The following is a 13,919-nucleotide window of genomic DNA, read 5'->3' as shown; positions in this document are numbered from 1 at the left end:
GTTCACACAGACACATGCAGAGTCTGATAAGCTGTCAGGTGGGCAAAACTTACCCTGGCAAAATTCCAGTTTCCTACAAAAGAATCTGGTAGGTGACTCCACGGGGGCCACGGAGGGAGAGGGCCCGTGTGCGCTGTATGCGCCCAGAACTAATCAGCCTCTTCTCCGCTCCAGCTCACTTCTTCTTATTAAGCTGGGTGACTTTTAATTAATAAAAGTGCTTTCTGAATCTGCAGAGCCCAATGCTGAGGTGCTCACAGCTCTAGAGCCGGCTAGAGGCCTGCTCCTTTCCAGAAGTGAAGCAGAACCCGCCCCACTGTCACCTGGACACAACTGGCTTTCTGAAAGCAGACTCTCACATAGTTTTTGCATTCCTGTAAATAACATCTATTTTTTTTAAGTAACATTCGGGTTGATTAGCATCTGAAAATGTAACTGGGTCTTGAGGAAGACTTTTTGCATTTTATTTGGAACTAAAAGAAAGAGTTCCAGCCATTAATGAAGCATTTGTGCTCAGTGGTCAAACAGTAAGTAAAACTCGGTGATTATAATGGGATATATCAGGTGATACATTGTAATGGGAACTGGAAAGCTACTGCCCAGCGTTAGGGGGTTTAAGAGGCAAGACAGAGACAGATGCAAGCATAACACAAGGTAATCCCTTACCATATCATGCCTTCAAACAGATTTTGGATGACAAGATGTGACTGAGTAACGATTATCAGTAAAGTGACATGAGTCCATGCGAACTGTTAATAACCCAACAACACAAAAATTAGCAAACACAGCTCATCATACAGCCAAGGAGCAAGAGCAATTCTGAAACACAAATTTTCTGCCATGACTTCTGATCAGAACTTGTAAGATATGGTTCATACAAACAAAACAGCTGTGGTTAGTAGGTTACACTTCGGATTGCCTCCCGGAACCCTAAAATGAAAATGCTGGGCGAAACCACCGTAAGTTCTAGGTAGATGGGGTGCTAATACCGGGGAGGTGTGCTCCCACAGAGCTTGGTCTCGGCTCTCCCGCTCTGGCGACTGAGAGGTTCACAGCTGCTCCGGTGTGGAGTGCAGCACTGGTGGCTACACTCTGCCCTGCTTTGCTACGACAGCCTTCCCTGCAAAGAGCTAGTCCTAGCTTTGGAGGACTAAAACTCTCTGCATTCAACTGCCCTTAAGTGCCATCTTTCATGCTGAAAGCTGATCTTTCTAGGTCTGGTCAATGACACTATGCGATTTCAACGTTTCAAAGCCTCTGCTGTTCTCCTGACCCGTCACCCTCACTCGTCACCCTCCCTCATCCCTCAGCCTGCGAGAAAGCTACTTCAGTGACTTTTACACAATTCTAGGGGCAGAGTGTGAACCAAGAGCCGTCATAACTCTACGCACTCATCTGATAAATCTCACTAGCAATTATGAAGTGATTTTTTAATAATTCAGATTTTTATTTACTCTTAAAAATTCATTTCTCATTTCAGCAAGACAGTTGATGTTAGTTGTTTTCTCCTATTCTGCAGGTATACATTTGAAAAGTATTTTATACTAGTTGCTTTAAAATCCATTTTTTTTCAATAGGCAACATCATAAGTTGGCTCATTACATCCATAAGTCCTGTATTCACAAATTCAGGAGGGGCCATAGATACAGGGATCACAATGCATAGACTTGTTTCTCCTTGTCATTTTTCCTTAAGCAATAACTATTTCTGTAAGATTTGATTATGCTAAGTCTTACAATTAACAAGAATGATTTAAAGAGCACACGAGGATTCACATGGGCCATACAGAGCCCAGGGTTCTCGGGAGTGCATGGGGTCTGTATTCACAATGGTCTTAGAACCAGTTTCTAAGAGGAGGGCTGATTATTTCCAATTTGTGTTGCTTGCTTTTTAGGTATCATTAAGAACTTTACCATAGGATCCTCTGAAATTAGAAATGTAGGAACTATTGCAAATTTCCTGGCAATAATAATTTGTAGACTGTTTCCTTAAAAAAAAAAAAGCCCAAACGGGAAGTATGATCCAATGTTAAATGAGCCTTGCTGTCATTTTGTACCTCTCAGCGTTTCGCTTCAGACTCCCAGTTAGCGCCACTATAAGAAAATGAGAAGTTCACTGTATAAAGAAACCATAGGAAACACTGACTGCTTCTCTCCCCTGAACAAAGCATCTTTCGGGCAGTGAGAATCTATGGCTGACCGAAACCATCTCAGTGGCACAGGTTCTGCCGATATGCTTATGCCAGCAGCAGGTGTTCAAAGTCAGCTTCCACAAAAGCACAACGCAGACACCTCCTGTGCGTCAGCAGCTATCCCAGACTCGAATCCCCACAGTTGGAGAATCCAAACATTCCACTGACATTTTGTTTTTTTTGCCTCTGACACTATGTTAACATGTTTCAGGAACACTTTAGGGTAATGTATGTTTTAATTCTCAACACTTGTTTCAACTTCAATACTTTGTATCTAATGCACACAAAAATTGTAAAAGATTTCAGGCTCAGGCAAGACTAGCTAATTTGACTATTATCTCTTCAAGTGCAGGGAGAAGACAAGGGCAGCTGTGTCGAGCTGTTGATACGCACCATGTAAAACTGCAGACGGTAGTGTTTCTTCACCAAGCTCAGCACAAACATACAGAAACCTGTTCAAAGACACAAGACATGTTGTGTGATCCTGAAGAAAGTATGAGATTCTCTGAGCATCCCTCACCCAAAAACAACCAGCTTCCCGCATGACAAGCATATTTTAGCCATCACTCAATGCTACAACCACTCCTACATTACAGTATTTCAGGAGTTTCCTAATGGAAAAATTTTCAAATCTTTAAAGTGCCCCATATATTCCATGGAAAAAGTTCAATCACTATCTCCTACATTGATGAAATGAATTAGCTCCTTGCTAATATGAAGCTGGAAAACATCTTAAATTTTCAAGAGCAGGCTGGGAGGTCAGCGATAGAGTGTTTGCCTAACATGTGAAGGGTCCTACGTTTAATCTTCAGCTTAGTGAATCCCACCACAGAGCATGTCAACTGATTGAGAGGATGTACAGAATATGTTCAATGTCCACACTGTATGGAAATTAATAACTATTATGGCAGCTAGTGCCTGTTAAACACCGTATATTGCTAGCTCCCGTCTAAACTTTCCTGTGCATTGACTCCAGTATCCTTGAGGAAGCTGCCCATTAGCGTCTCCACTTCACAAATGACGGAAAAGTTTTTGTTTCTTCACTGAGGGTCACAGAGTGAAAAGAAATGTTTAGATGCTCCTGGCCCCCAAGTCATGCAGTTCTGTGGAAACGCAAGTGGCAGGAGTCAGGCAGAGAGTTACTTGAAAATTTCCAAACCAGTAGTATAAATACAGTAAAGTGTGCTTTTCAGTAATTTCTTTGAACTTAGGATTGCATCACATACATTTATTACAATGAAGATGCACTGCAGTTATCCAATTCAGTGAAACCCTCTAATCATGTACTAACACAAAGAGGGGCCTGCTCAGAACACCAGTAAATTTCTAAAGACACGTTTCTAGCAGAGGCAGACACTAAAAATACATAAACTGGGTCTAATCTGGACAAGCCTCCATGAATTCTGCAGTGAGTTTACAGTGAATCTTACAGACACTGAATCTGCATGTCAACTGACCTATACCACATGAGGTAAGTAACAGCCTCTGCATCTCTGTACTCAGCGCACAGGTCAGCAAAACTGCCGGTCCACCTCTCCTCGGGGTCCCCGCCTCTTTTAGCTGACTGACTTTAAGCGTCCAAGAGCAAGGGTTATGGCAACAGAGGGACCCTGCAGCACTGATCATACTTCCTACGTCTTGTCATCCACAGAGGAGTTTGGCTGACTAGGCTGCAGAGCCAGGGGAGAAACATTCTTTGGGGGAAACATCCAAAAGCTGTAACGACATTCAGGAGTGGGTAGAACTAAGAACATGGAGTCTGTGTTGCTCCAACTGCCAAGGAGTCTCGTTTTAGGATTACTGCTTTTAAGTTCTCCTTCTGTGATGACTAGACTTATGTTTCCTGTATTTCATATTGAGAATTTCATATATGAACCTGCATTTACTATTTTCCCTCTCCCCCTCCTCCCTTTAGCCCCTCTGGTCAACCAAAACTCCTCAAATTCATGGATGCCCACATGTGGAAGAATGAAGCTGGAGACCTAAAGTGAAAGTTCCCAAGTTTCTGGTCTCTTTGAAAACTCTGTTGTGTCATGTGCTTTTTGTTTTGGTTCCAAGTGCGGGATGTAGAACGCACCTATCCCTGAAAACAGCCCCTGTGAGGGGCACGCGATGTCTGTCGGCTGGAAACTACCTCATGCGAGGGGCATGGTTTTTGCCAGGTGGAAGGCATCCTGGTGTGGACTCTGAGAAGGGATAGATAGAAGCCCACAGACAGTGAGACAACACTTTTTGTGTCTACATTTTGCGATGGTTTGCATAGCTTTGCTGGTTTTTGCAGAGAGGACCACTCCAGAAAACTTTTGTGCTGCTTTGCCACTTTGGTGGACTCTTGCCATGTGGGGTGGGCGGAGTCTGGCCACTTTTGCTGAGGGGTACCGCCTCTTTTGCCAGCTGTTTGCTGTTTGACTGGACGGCTGGTATCCCAATAACTGAGATTGGTTACCCCCAAGAACCCAACGACCTTAATCAGCGGGAAGTAGGTAAAAGAGGTCTACAGCCTCTTTCCCTACTAATCTCCCACCTAAGGTCAGGGCACTGCAAGGGAGGTAGAGCCATTTAAGAACCTTCAATAAAGTAGGTGTTTGAAAAATCTAAGCCTACAGGCACCTATCTAGCACACAGTACAAAATCAACTCGAAATGTTATCAACTACCTCGGTGTGGAACCTGGAATGCTGAAACCACTAGAAGGAAGCAGACAGTGCCCTACACGGTACAGGTGAAGGAGTGCCCCCCTGAAAGGAGCCCCATTTGCCTGGGTATTAAGGCCAAGAACTGGCAAATGGTATCTCACAAAGCTAAACATTTAGCACAGCAGAGAAAAGAATTAGTCAAGTGAAGATCCACAGAAGAGGAAAGTTGACGGCTCTCCACCCAATAAAGGCTCAATACCTAGAATATACAAGAATTCACAAACCAGTCAAGAAAATTGACACAGTTAAAAATTGGGCAAGGGATCAGAACAGAGAATTCCCCACAGCAATAAGATGGCTAAGAAATATCTCAAAATGTGTTCAACATCCTTAGCAATTAGGAAAACACAAATTAAAATCTCTTTGAGATTTCATCTTACCCCAGTAGAATGGCTAAGATCAAGAAAGCAGCTGACAAGAAATGCTAGTGATAACGTAGGGGAAAGAGAACCCCCTTTATTAGCACAACTGCAAACTGTTGCAGCCACTGTGAAAATCGGGGTGGAACATTCTCAAAAAGTAAATTCCTGGCTATACACTTACTGGCACGTGCCCAGAGAGACGAACACTGCATATTCTCTTACCTCTGGGTACCAGCCCCAGGCTTGAATGGTGAGTGTACCATGTGAGGAATTGCAGAAACAGGAGAGGAAAGGGGCACAGAGGCGGCGCTCTAGTGAGGGAATGCTGGGACACAGGTGCTATGGGGAGAAATGTGAAAAATGGGCTGTCAGGATGAAGGATTTGCCTGGGGAGGGGTATGGGACAGAAACATTGAGGGAAGGAGATGCATGACACTAACAATCTTTGACAAAGCCAAAGGAGTGTGTGTGTGTGTGTGTGTGTACGCGCGTGTGCTTGTGCTTGCATGCTTGAGTGTTGTTGTGCAGTTTAAATGAATTTATTCCACTTTGGTAACCGTGGTCCACCCAAAGGCCATAAACTACGATGGCTATTTTTAATTGTCAACTTGATACAATCTGCAATCACTTGAGAAGAGGATCTAGAAAGTCTCTAGATGATGCTGGCCTGTGAGCATGCCTGTGGGGGCTGGTGTGTGCTAAGTGGATCCTGGACTGTGTAAAGACAGAGAGGAGGCAGAGCACAAGCAGAAAGGCAGGCATCCTCTCTCTGTTCCTGGGTGTGGGTATGACTGGCTGCTTCAAGTTCCTGTCTTGACTTCCCCAAGATGATGGGCTGACCTGGAACTGAGAACTAGAATTAACCCTTTCTCCTCTGGGCTGCCTTTTGTCAGGGAATTCTACCACAGCAGCAGAGAAACCGACACTCCGCCCACAGCAGGCAGATGTATCTTGCAGTTCAAGCAGTAATGGGCTCTCTGCGCAACTGTGCGCTGCTGACCTGTGCTTGAAGCTGCATGTCTGCTACACTGAATTCAAAGGCTGGTGGGGACCAGCCAGAGGCAGGTGCTGCTGGACAATCCTCTCTGCCCAAGCATATCCCTCAGTCCCCAGGCATGGCCTTGGAAATGTCTTGATATCGTTAGCTAAGGGTGTCCACACTAGAATGCAGCAAACAAAATGGTCGGCAGAACCATCCCGTAATTTTCTAATTGACATTTTATCCGGAACAATCTTGACAAACCATTTTCACCTACAGGACAGATACTTGAGAACTAAATACATTAAGGCCACAGAGTTCTCTGCTTCAGAGAAGCAGGTGTAAAGAGTGGTGGTCTGATAAGGATGGCCTCCAAAGGCTCCTATGCTTGAATGCGTAGTCACTGAATAGTGGCGCTGTTTGAAAGGATTAGAAGGCTTGGTGGGTGCAGGCCTGTTGGAGGGATGTGTCACAGAGGACGGGCGTTCTCCCTCCACTCCACCTCTCAGCCTGTGGGCCAGAGCACAGCTCTCAGCTTCTGCTCCAGGCATGCAAGCTGCATGATAATGGACTAAGCCTCTGGAGCTGTGAGCCAACCCCCAATTAAGTAAGAGCTGCCTTGGTCATGGTGTCTCTTCACAGCAATAGAACAGTGATTAAGACCCTAAGTTTACCTAAAGCTAAATATTTCTAAAGAAAAGCATTCTTTTCAAAAATAGACATTAAAGTCATCATTCACAACTCCATGGCTATGTGAATATTTTATGCTTAAAACATAAATGCATGTATACAGTATATCTTAATAACGTTAGAGAAAAGATCATTTATGTGTTTGGATCCACAGTCACACATTTTTCTTATCTAGCAGAGAATATTTACATAGCAATGTTTTCAATTAAAATCATAGGCTTTATTACATTACCACAAATAATAGCACTCACTGGAGAGGCTTCTATGCTGCTTGGTTTTTGTCAGCTTGACACAAACTACAGTCACCTGGGGAGAGGGACACTTATTTTGACAATGTCTCCATCACATTAGCTTGTGGACATGCCTGTGGGACATTTTCTTGATTGATGGTTCGTGTGTGGGGGCCCAGCCCACTGTGGTGGTGGCTTCCCTGGGCAGTTGGTCCTGGAGTGTTTAAGAAAGGAGCTGAGCAAGCAAGGAAGCAACTCGGTAAGCCACGCTCCTCCACGGGCTCTGATTCATTTCTGCCTCCAGGTTCCCACTGTGACTTCCCTCAGTGATGGACCAGGAGAACAAAATGAAATCCAAATAAACTCTCTTCCTCAAGTTGCTTTTGATCAATATTTTATCACAGCAACGGAGAGCAAACTGGGGCAGGTCCCAAAACCACACTGAGCTGTGATGTAACAGCTCTCGGTGTAGTTATGTGTAAGCTGCTGCCCTGGCTGAGCTGGAGGTGCTGATGAAGGTCCTGTATCCCATCCCAAGCACTCCCCAGGGAGCAGCAAGAACCAGTTTCCAACAAAGAGATGAGTCTACAGCAAAGAACAAAAGAAAATGAGATGGTTGAGCATGACAGGAAAAGTGAAGGAAAAACTGAGATAGTGAAAAGGCCCAAATTTCAGAAACTGAGTTAATGATTTAAAACTTATCAAACATTTATGATATTCCAGATACAACATATACAAGAACAACAACAACAAAAACACAAAAACCAGTGAGATGGGCACAAGAATTACAGCATTCACTGCCCAGATAAAGAGATGAGGAAGTGCTCGCCTCGGCAGCACATACACTAACATGGGAACGACACAGAGAAGATTAGCACGGCCCCTGCGCAAGGATGGCACGCAAATTCGTGAAGCGTTCCGTATTTTTATGAAATTTGCAGGCAAATGGTGGGATCTAGAAAAGACCATTCTGAGTGAAATATCCCAGAAGGAAAAAGATAAACATGGGATATACTCACTTATATAGACCTATAAGATATGATAAACATAATGAAATCTATACACCTAAAAAAGATAATCAAGAGAGCAGACACGGGGTAAGATGATCAATCCTCGTTTAGAAAGACAGATGGGATGTGCATTGAACGTATGACAAGGAGTTACCAAAGGCATCTGAAAGACTCTAACTAGCAGTGTTTTCAAAGCAGATACAAAGACTCATGACCAAACCTTCGGCAGAGTACAGGGAATCATATGAAAGAAGGGGAGTTAGTCTGACGGGGAAAGGATAGGAGCTCCACAAGGACCAACTATATCTGGGCACAGGGTCTTTTCTGAGACTGACATTCAACCAAGGACCATGTATGGATATAACCTAGAACCTCTGCTCGGATGTAGCCCGTGGTAGCTCAGTAACCAATTGGTTTCCCATAGTGAGGAACAAGGACTATTTCTAACAGGAACTCAATGACTGGCTCTTTGACCTCCCCACCCCCGAAGGGAGGAGCAGTCCTGCTAGGCCACAGAGGAGGACTTTGCAGCCAGTCCTGAAGACACCTGATAAAACAGGGTCAGATGAAAGGGGAGGAGGTCCCCCCCCATCAGTGGACTTGGAAAGGGGCACGGTGGAGAAGAGGGAGGGAGGGTGGGATTGGGAGGAAATAAGGGAGCGGGATACAGCTGGGATACAGAGTTAATAAAATGAAACTGATAAGGAAAAAATAAAATAAAATAAAATAAAATAAAATAAAATAAAATTACTGAGATTCCAAATAGAAAAAAAAGAGCTAGAAGAAACATAAATAAATCTGTTTTTAAATTTTACTGTTAGTGATTAAACAACTCTGTAAACATGTGACATCGTTTCTAAAGCAGCCGTGAAGATGGCCTGGGTTTGAGCGAGGTGCTTTACCAGCTCACCCTGATTCTTTACTTGGTCATTCTGCTTGAGAAACTCGAAACTTCTAGTATCATCTTAAACAAAAATTCAGAGCCGCACTGCATCATGGGGCTTAGTCAGACCTAGACTACAGCTGGGCTGTTTCTACAAAGGTGAAACGAAGAGGAGCTGCCAAAGGATTTTAAAGAAGCCAAAGCAACCACATAGAAATGTATACAAAATCATCAGATGCTAAACTTACAGACAGATTCATGTCTGAAGTTGCTGATGTTCTCTGGGGTCTAACACCCCAAACTCAAGGACCTGTCAGTACAGAATTTACAACCACATTCCTAAAGAGCCCAAATCCAAGTCCCCAAGCTTGTGGGACTACCTTTTTTAAGCAAATCTAGTCTCTGGAGAAACTTGTATTGTTTTTAGTCCTGCTGATTATTTTGTCTTTGCTTATTAGTCAAGTTTGTTTTGTGACAAGATTCTCTAAACGTCAGAACAGCTTTCAGATCCTCCTCAGCGAGTCACCTGATATGACAGGAAGCAAGTCATTGACTTTCTTGGCCTCTGATGAGGTGCACAGACACAGGGATAACAACATTCTATTTCAATAAACTTTAATGTCAGCGAAACAGCTTAGGTTGTCTTTGCTTAATATCAGCTAAGTAACATACTATCCAAAGTTCTTTTATCACTGCAATAAAGCTAACATTTCACAACGCCCTTTCGCTCTATCATGTGAATAGTGCAAAGAGATGAACATAGAGCACTTCCTACTTCCTCACACCATTTCAAAGTCCAGCTCCATCCGCCAGACTTACAGTTCTGAACAATCTGAGGACTCACGTTGAGACAGCAAAGCAAAGCAGTGAGACCAAGGCGGCACCACTCAAAAGACCGTGTGCATGTGCTCCTGCTTGGCCCTCCAACCACCAGGGAAACACACAGGTGATGGGAACTTATTCTAGACGCAGCACAGAGCTCAGGAATTAACCAAATGAGAGACACACAGTGAGACATAGTGGGTGCCCACAGCTGATTGGGGTCACAGTTAGAACACACCTGAATGATGACAGCCAGAGACTTCTCTGCTAGTTTTGTTGTGGAGTTTCCTCAGTGGACCCAACAGCTCCCTGCTCACTCCACACTGCACAGCGAGAGTGTTTTTGTAGGACTGTAATAACGTCTACCTCCTGGGATGGTACAAGGGCTTTCCAGAATGCTACATTAGTGGAAAACTGAGTGAATGCTAAAGGGAAGTGTTAATTCTTACAAGTACATATGGATATACAAAGATCTCAAATAAAAAGTACACTTTAAGCCAATAACCAGGGATACAAAGCAATTTTTTATACTGTCGTAAAATAGTGCCTTGCTTCCAAGAGCCAGCTGTCTCATTGTTAAAGTTTACACCCCTTCCTTACGAGCATAAACCTGCAGCACTCAGGCTCTGCCTCCTAGCTGTCCTCGGTGCTGTTCCCATCCATTTTCTCTGAGTCACAGATCTGCTCTTATCTTCTTTTGATATGGAACCCCCCCCGGGGGGAGGGATTCCTTGAGAGAAGTTCAAACCCTTCCCATGACAGGAACAGCTTCTCAAGATGCATGTGTGTCCTTTCCAGGCTTGCAGAGGCTATCATCCCTCAGCTCTGTTCCTGGCTGGGCTGGGCTAGCTGGTCTCTCTGGGGTTGAGTGGCAGAGACCTGCCTACTCCTCAGTCTTCATGCCAGGGGTCAGGGTTACCTCTCCTCCAAGGTGGCCATGGCCCCAGCCCTGCTCAGAGCAAGGGCGCTTCCCTTCCTGCTCCTTTACTCCTTGATCATTTGCATTTCTGCAGTGAACTGGTGGGCCTGAAGCCCACAGGCCTTCGCTCACGGGTGGGAACGACCTCCATCTCCCCTTACGCTCTCAGGGTTGCTGCACTTGGGAGAGCATGGGAAGTGCTTCATCGTTCCTCAGGAAAGCGACTGGTGGCTTTCAAATGAGCAGGGGACGCACTGAGCCTATTAACGCTTGTGGTACATCATGTCTGCGGCAGAAATCGGCACATTGTTGGGGGAAGAAAAACAACAGTAGTTTTATTTTATTAGAGTCTAAAACTTTAATGTATAAAACAATCACTGAAGCCAGGCATCATGGTGCAGGCCTGTAACCCCAGCATTTGGGGAGGCAGAGGCAGGTGGATCTCTGTGAGTTTGAGGTCTACAAAGCGAGTCCAAGACAGCTAAGGCTACACAGAGAAATTCAGGCTCGAAAAAAACCAAACCAAACCAAACCAACCAATCACTGAAATGGAGTTGGTTGGGAAACGTGTAAAATGGATAAACGGAAACTAGGAAATCAGTTTAGTGTCTCAGCTCTACAGAAGCTATTCCAAGCTAGAGCTAGAGTCACCAGCAGTGAGATGAAGGGGAGGAAACGGCCTCATGTATGCTGACACTGTGCCTATCAGACGGCAAATGGTAGTCTGAGGTGACCACATAACTACAGATCAGTATAAGGCACCATGGAGCAACATGAACTGGAAACTATAGAACAATCTGCTCTTGTCTGTCTAGGAGAATGTTGTGGATATAATCATGTTTTTATTTTAATCCCAGGTATGGAACGTGGGACTGATTCAGATGGTCCACAGCTATTTGCCTCATGCAGGCTCTGAGAGGAGCTCTTTGCCAGCTGAACAGAGTTTAAATCTGAGGACTCTGGATACAGAATAAATGCCAGAGCCCAGAGAGTGAGGGGATCAGAGAAAGGACAAGGCTGCTCCTGGTTGCTGCTGTGAGACAAGAAGATGGAGATCTCCTGAAACAAGGATTGGGCTGGCTCCAAGGAACCTGACAACCCTGACCAGCAGAAAGCAGCTAAGAGAACTGCACCCCCTCTCCCACTAATCCTTTCTCTCTCCTACCTGGTGTTGGGGTGTTGGAAGGGGCTGGGTAGACTAGGGAGAAAAAGAGAAAAGAAATGAAAATAAAGGAGCTTTAAAAAGTATGCTAACAGGAGAATAGCTGAGGAAAGATAGGAACACAAAGCTTGAATGGTCTGGAAATTTCTAAATAAACAGTAAGTCTCTGGAGACAGGACCTAAGGCTCTATGGGATTGAATTATTTCATTGAATAAGTCTTTGTTTTTCTGAATGTTTACTATGGACACATAAGATATATATTTTTTAAACATCCTATCTTTAACAGGACTGCTTTAGAATTGTGGCATGCTTCCCATTTGGAGAGTAGCCCATAGACAGGCTCTGACCAGGCCCTGGTCAGAGGGCACACTACTTAGACTCCACTGACTTTAGGCCCTGTGCTAGAAAGGCAGGCTCTCCCTGACAGCCCCCAGGACTGAGAGGCCGATGGGCTGTGTGAAGACACAGGAAGAACGCAAGTCGAGTCAGAGTTCTGCTTTGAGCATGTGCACTCATTTCCGTTCATCCCCTGGCAGCCCCTGAAATGCCACGGAAAGAAATGAAGACAGAGACCAAGCAAAACACAGAACAGAAGACAATCATCTGCAGGATTCAAAAGCAGGAAGTACAGGTAACTTCTACGGCACTGGGAAGGCAGGGCTGACTAAAGGTCTTCTCTAGAACCAAAATGGCTCAGTGAGGGCGAGAGGAGCGTCTCGCACAGGGCAGGCACGAGGACAGACTGAAGAGCCGTTACACAGGACACTACTGGAGGCTCTGCTTCTGCAAGTTCCGTAAGGCAGACCGTGAGGGCAGGAAGCCTCCGCATGGCTGGCCCACAGGAGGAGGGCCCCAGAGACCTCCAGGAAAAAAAAGACACAGAAGACACACTCTGGTTTGAGTGGACATCTGCAAACAAAAGCACAAAATACTACCAGCAGGTGTGAGTCAGATCCACAGGAACCCTGGAAGGTTCCACTCTGAAACTGAACTGTGTGGGATGGAGAAGGCAGGGCAGTTGGGTCAGTAGGAGGAGAGTAAGGAGTTAAAAATGAGTGGAGGGCTAGATGGATGGCTTGTCCTGTAAGAGCACTGGCTGCTATTTCAGAGAACCTTGGTCTGACTCCCATCACCCACTTGGTAGCTCACAACCATTTCTAATGGCAGGTCCAGGGGACCCAGCGCCCTCTTCTGGCTTCCTCAGGCTCTGCATGCACACAGTGAGCAGACATACATTCAGCAAACCACCACACAAATAAACTAAAGATAAATTAAAATCTTTTAAAAATATGAATGGAAATAGGTGGTATTTGGCTCTACATGAAGGCATGGTTTGTGTACCTGTTAAGTTGTATAAACAATGACTGAAAGGCCTATGTGTGTGTGTGGAACGTGAGATAGGATTTAACAAGAAGTCAAAATAAATGATGCCAAAAATAAAGAAGGAGGTACATCACTAACAGAATGGAAAGCATCTGAGAGAAGTTGAGCAGAGACGCAGTTTACACTAGAAATCTCTGAAAACTGATTTTAAGAACTAATAACACAAATGATGTATACTATAATTACCCTTTATTATTGCTAAGTAATTATTTAACAGCCCTACCAGAAGCCAGAAGCCAGAAGCCACTACAGAACTCTTGCTTTGTTTTGTTTTTGAGACAGTGTTCCTCTATGTAGCCTTGGCTGTCCTGGACTCACCTTGTAGACCAGGCTGGCCTTGAACTCACAGAGATCCGCCTGCCTCTGGCGCCCTCAGTGCTGGGGTTACAGGCGTGCTCTTTCCTGCTAACTTCACTAACGTTTTTAAATGCCAAGAGCAAAGTGCTGCTGCTGTACAAACTGGGAAGGTATATTCCTATCTCCTGAAGAAGGACCGCCTCAGAGCTTCTCCTGAAGAAAGACCGCCTCAGAACTGACGCTTCATTCAAAGCACTCCAGCTTGTTGTTTGGCAAGAGAAGGACATGGATGTGC

At 44.8% G+C, this 13,919-nt stretch overlaps 1 protein-coding gene and 1 non-coding gene across 2 annotated transcripts in view; one reads left to right on the top strand and one right to left on the bottom strand.

Annotated features, from left to right (window-relative positions):
* Positions 1 to 13,919, bottom strand: part of Cds1 (CDP-diacylglycerol synthase 1) — a 68,522-nt gene that overhangs the window by 15,926 nt on the left and 38,677 nt on the right. The window contains exons 6-7 of the mRNA XM_060381026.1: positions 2,585 to 2,643; positions 667 to 749 (exon numbers count right to left, since the gene is read on the bottom strand). Coding sequence (XP_060237009.1) covers positions 667 to 749; positions 2,585 to 2,643 — 142 coding nt within the window. The remainder of the gene's footprint in view (positions 1 to 666; positions 750 to 2,584; positions 2,644 to 13,919) is intronic.
* LOC132653450 (U6 spliceosomal RNA) lies at positions 7,969 to 8,075 on the top strand. The gene has a single exon (XR_009591189.1). It is a non-coding gene; the product is annotated as a U6 spliceosomal RNA (small nuclear RNA).

Source organism: Meriones unguiculatus, chromosome 3, assembly GCF_030254825.1.
Source record: "Meriones unguiculatus strain TT.TT164.6M chromosome 3, Bangor_MerUng_6.1, whole genome shotgun sequence".
Classification (NCBI taxonomy): Eukaryota; Metazoa; Chordata; class Mammalia; order Rodentia; family Muridae; genus Meriones; species Meriones unguiculatus.
The sequence above is the reverse complement of the archived record's forward strand: the minus strand, read 5'-3'. Positions and strand labels throughout refer to the sequence as shown.